The 5510-nt window shown below is 56.7% G+C and overlaps 1 protein-coding gene across 1 annotated transcript in view; it reads right to left on the reverse strand.

The window, feature by feature from the left end:
- LOC128271179 (protein Shroom) overlaps positions 1-4495 on the reverse strand; it is a 120013-nt gene extending 115518 nt beyond the window's left edge. The window contains exon 1 of the mRNA XM_053008621.1: positions 3995-4495. Within this exon, the coding sequence (XP_052864581.1) occupies positions 3995-4495 (501 nt within the window). The remainder of the gene's footprint in view (positions 1-3994) is intronic.
- Positions 4496-5510: the final 1015 nt, after the last annotated feature.

A 5510-nucleotide genomic window follows, 5' to 3' on the forward strand; every position in this document is an offset into this window, starting at 1 on the left:
CTGGCTCCCTGGGCTGCAGTAACCGGTTGAGCCGAAAAATCTGATCGAAATCGATGGCGAATACACGAAGCCGGGCCGGGAACAAGGCCCGGTCCGTACTTCCAACTCCGCAAATCGGCAAAGAGTCTACCTCCTGCCCCGCCCGCCATTCACCGGGCACCGGGCATAAAGAAGCTGCTTCCTCTCCCGTGCCAAGTTGGGGCCAACTTCATCATCGAACGACTTCAACGCGCGGCGACAGCGACGAACCTCGCAAAACGGCCGGCACTGTGAGCAACAGAGAGAATTCTGCAAGAGAGAAAGGGAGAGACACAGAGAGAGAGCGAAAAAGCGTGGGGCGGGTGGGAGGACACTCGGCGGTGGGTCATTGACTTGCACATTCGCCAGTTCTTCGCCGAAGTTCTTCGGGGAGCTGCACGAATTATTACCGCCTTTCGCTTTGCACCGGGCTTTTGGGTTCGCCGTTCTTTTTGATATCTTCTTCCTTTCTCTCCGGTCGCCCCAGCCGAGCGGCCGGCCGGGAGGAAGTGGCCGAGGAAAAGTCGCCGAGCAGTAAAAGCAACCACCACGCCACGGGTCCCGTGGCATCATCGCCAGAATCGCCATCGGCGGGTCGGCCGGCAGAGAGAACGTTTAGTGGTGGCGAGGTTCCCTTTCCTTCGAGATCGGACGATCGTGGCCGGGCGATCGTGGCGAACGGTTCGCGTTCGGGGAAAAAATCGAAACAGCAAACTATTTAGCTAATGATTCTGCGCGATCCGTGTGTGTGTTTTCGTGTGCGAGGCTCGATCGGCGAGATCACTTTCGTCGCACGATTCGGGAACGTTGCGAAGTTGCAGCAGCATCGAGTGCGCCATCCTCCCGGGGGCAATTTATGCCGACGGTCGGCGCCTGCAACATCCGGCCACCGTCTCCAAATCGCATCAAGCCAATCGTACGGGTACGGGACGGCAGCCCAAAAGCGAATGAAACGCAAAAATGTGCCATATGTTGGGGTGGCCAATGCAAAAAAAATGGTCCGCGGCGGCGAGAACGGAATATTTGCAGCGCAAATCTTGCGCCGGCCGGCGAACGAAGAAGGAGGAGCGCAGAGAAAATTCCTTTCGCTCGTCGTCCGCCCAACGACGGAGTTCATTCTTGCCGCTCTTATTCTGAACCCGGTTTTCGGTCTTCGGTTTGGAGCAAGAACAACACGAAGGCGGAACGGTGACAACACACAGGAAGAGGCAAGTGCTTCAGCCTGTATTTTTTGCGAAAACCACGACCTTGAGCATCTGAGGTTGATTCGAGCCGAAATACGAGCACCGCCATGCGCCATGACCGTTTATCGGGCAGATCGCGCCGGATGGGAAACACCATTCTTCACCACCGACTCAAATGCTGTTTCCGTCCGTCGATCCCGGTTCGATTTATGTTGGTCCCCGGCAAACATCGGACGGGTCGGGTGAATAAAATCAATGTAAACAACGGTCTTCAAAGCGCTCTGGAATGTGGTCGCATTTGGAGCCTCCGAACGAAGGAACTCAACGTCAACCTGGAACAACCCGGCTTTTACACGGTGTGTCGGTCTCGCGCATAAACCAAACAACTCATAACTTTTTGAAACGGTTGCTATAAAAATATTTTAATATCCCAATCCTGTTATCGGCCATCGAGAGGCCATCAAAGCTTAATGCCATTCCACAGAAAAACATGTCAATAAAAGGGCCGACCACCGACGAAACACTCTCGACCCCGCTGGGGCGCGGCGCTCGATTCGATTTCGATTTTCATCGAAAATAAATTTGCAAACAGTGTGCTGAGATCGAAGCGAGTTCTTGGGCTCGCGGGTGACAGCGAACCGGTTCTAATGGGGCACGGCGAGCCCGAACACTTTGTGGCCGTTTGTCGCCCCATCCTGACGCCAGCCGGCAGCGACTACTGCCGGCGGATGCCACGGATCTTGTGGGCCGCCTTTATTTTCGGAGAAGCTTATTACGTTTCCCCTTCGTTCTTTTGAGCCAATCCTTCACCCCGGAGACCCGGTCGGCCGTCTCCGTCTGAGCTAATTTATTCTACCAGCGCCTTGTAGAAAAATATCAAAACCTCAATCTAATGCTAATTGATTGCTAGATTAAATGGTCCTCGGGACCGCGAGAGTCCTGCGCGGCCTCCGGTCGGGCGCGTGGGATTCCTCGTATTTCCTTCCGCCTAAGAAGCAGTGAAAATGGCGGCAGTGCCCGCATATGCCACTCTGGGCCTTGCCTCGCACTTCGGCTCCCGAAGGCGCCATTCCTGCGGATTCGACACGCAGGACGACACGACGACGACGACGCCAACCCTCGAGAGCGCGCGCCAGAGCGCGTTCAATGATCTCCCATCTGGTTTGCCTTCGAATTGATTTATCGATATGGCCGGGGGTCTCTCCGCGCTGTCTCCGCGCGAACCCCGAGATCGACAAATATGCACGAGAATGCGACCATGTAGCCTGATCTTCGCTTTATTATGTGTTGTTTCGTTCTTTTTGTTTACCCGTTGTTTTTCTCTGCTTCCTTCCTCGAAGACGCGAACATAAATCAAACATCGGGCATCGGGCTATCTGATCGATTTGCCGGGCTAAGGCAGATGCCGGGCTGATAAGTGGGACCCCGCGCATTGCTTTGTTTCCATGCGTGCCGGGAAGGCCTAGCATAATCCCGGAGCCCGAAGAAACGCGGTGCAAAAAGGGGGCCCCAAGCCCCGAAACACCCGAAAGTGGCGTGCCAAATTCAACGCCGGACCTTTACACGGTCCCGGCGGCTAATGGAACCGGGATTTGCAGTGACGCCATAAATCACGACGCCCTCACCGGTGCAACGGCTGATTACATACGGGAACCGAAGAACGGTTCCTCGCTGACATCCTGCGATTAGCGCGGACACCGCGGCCAACGTTTGAGCGAGCTTTTAAGCTTCTGGTCACCTGGCAATCGCGAGCGCAGTGGCCAAGTAGCGGTCGATTGTTGGTTTAAGTGCTTCCAGCAGATTAAAGACCTTCCGTGCGCTCAAAGTCCCGTTACCGCGGCCCGGCCCAAACCGAAGGGTTATCGGTGGTGACGACGTGTCCGTTCGCCCGCGCTCGGCTTTTAAAAGGTCCTTAACGCCCGTCGGTCGGGTCGCGTGTGTCGTGGATCGATTCGGAGCGTAACGGGTTTTTGCAGCGCCGGACACCAGCGACTTATCAGCCGGACCCGGGAGGGCGTGAGTGTGTCCTGCCGGATTATCGGGCCCAACCGGTTCCGGATGACGTTGGCGTGACAAACGGGAATCTTGAAACTCGCGGCGGCCCAGGAATGCCTTACATCACATCGCGCGCGTTCGACTTTCCCTTTGACCCGCGATAAATGTTTGAAAGCACGCTCGTGCTCGTGAGTTGCATCGTGCCCCGTGACCGCGCACATCGGAACATAATCGCCTCTAATGATCGCGAACACGCAACGCACACCGTTCCGATCCGAGCGTGATCCGTTCCGATGCAGGCAACGGTAAACGTGCCCTCCGCACGATCGATCGTGAACGCCTTCGAAGACGCGGCCGATAAGATAGTCGATCGGCCGAAAGCCCGCGATAAGGATGCTGGTCCGTGATCCCAAATGCCACACACGCCCCCAGTGACCAGTGAGTGAGCGTCCGCCTAGTCTGTCGAGATGCCGTCCCGGTCCGGACGATGTGCTGCAAGATCGATAAGATTAGGGTGGCTCCTGCACCTGCAAGTGGCGAGTGCTGCTGGAATTTGCATTGCTGAAAGCATTTCCAGGTAGGCGGTCGATCGGCCAGATACGGCCCCCTCGCACTGATCCGAAGGTCAACGTACCGGTCAGTTCTCGGGGGCGATACAAAGTTGCAACTGCAACGAAGAAGGGTTGCTCTTCCAGATGCGCTTCTCAGAAGAATTGGGTCCCCAAAAAAAGGTGACGGAACCGGAAGTGGCGCTGGCTGATTACGGTGAGCATTATGTGCCGCGGTGTGGCGTTTACCTGAGCTGCCGTCGCATCCGGATACGGCCGCCGGTGATAGGAGACGGTGGAGGCGATCGTGTCGATGACCGCCGTCGCCGTGCTCGCTGCGGTGGTTGATGCTGCGGACGCCACTGCGCCGCCGGAGGGTGATCCACCCGAGGGGGACGGGGTGGACGCAGCCGCAGCATCGGAGGCTCCGGTTTGGCCCCCGATAGGCCGCATACTGTTTCGCTTCAGATTGTTCGCACCATTGTTGGCATTGTTACTGTTGCTGCTACTGCTGTTGGTGTTGGTGTTGTTGCTAGGGGTGATGCTGGGTTGCTGAGATGCAGCGCTGCCTACTGTTGCATTGGTAGTGCCTCCCGTTGACGCTACTTGGCCGCTTCCATTCAAGACGCCACTGACCGCGCTCGTCTCGGGGAGCGATACCACCGGGGAGGTGGCCGCGGTGGGTGCTGTGGCGACAGCAACACCACCACCCACTGCCAGCCCGGCAGCACCGAATCGTGTTGTTTCCATTGTGCCGCACACACACACACACTCAGGCACACTCGGTCGTGTTTCTTGTGCTCTCTACACTAAAGCCTTGCCGCAATCGGCACCTCTTCATTGGGGGGTGCGTGGGCCGCACACAGTCGTGTAGGGTGGTGGGTGGGTGGCACAAATTTTCCATCAATTCAAACCCAACTTTTCTTATCGCACCGAAGCACACACACGCGGGCACCTCGATTTTCTTCACACTTTTCCGAGGAAAGCCTTCAGCTCATCAACATCTTTGCTTTTTTCTTTCTTTGCTCATCTTCCCATCATTCACACTTTTCACTTGTGACCTCCCCTTCTCTCCCTCTCACTCTTCGCGTCGTCTGCTTCTGGCCCCACTTCACCGTTCACACCGTCGGTCGGGGGTCGGCTGGCCTTCCTTTCGCTCGGGCCGCGCTTCACTGCCACTCTGCCGCCGTGGCCACGCTTTTCCTAAAACGCACCGAAACCCGCTGAAGAAGTAGGCGGGGGGGGAGAAAACACAGAAGCGCGATTTTCACTCCCGTGAACTGTGAACCGACGCGGTGAACGACGCGATCCGCCGTCCCGGCTCCACTATTTTCTCACTCATCCCGCCGCCACGCCGCGCTATGCAACGGTACCGACCGCCGCCGCCACCCGGTGGGAAATTGTTGGAAAATTTTCATCACAAATTTAGAAAACGAAAAACCCCGCCCGCCAGCAATGTGAACTTTGTTTTTTTCTCTCACTCTCTCACTCGAGCGCTCCGGTGCTATGGAAACGGGGGGAAGAAAAAGAAAAAGCATAATTAGAAAAGCAGATCTTAGTTGGCGCGCCCGGCGGCGGCGGAGGCGCGATGATAAGAAAGCCAGCGTATCGCGGGCCCCACAAAAGGCCCGAAATCGGAATCTCTCCCCAGCGCGGAGGGGGCGGTGAAATGGTGCCTTTTTGATTTGCCCTTTCGCACGCACTCCGCCATCGAACCTACAACAGCACCTACACCGCTATGGGGCTACTTGGACCGAACACTTTC

This window comes from Anopheles cruzii, chromosome 3 (genome assembly GCF_943734635.1).
Source record: "Anopheles cruzii chromosome 3, idAnoCruzAS_RS32_06, whole genome shotgun sequence".
NCBI lineage: Eukaryota > Metazoa > Arthropoda > Insecta > Diptera > Culicidae > Anopheles > Anopheles cruzii.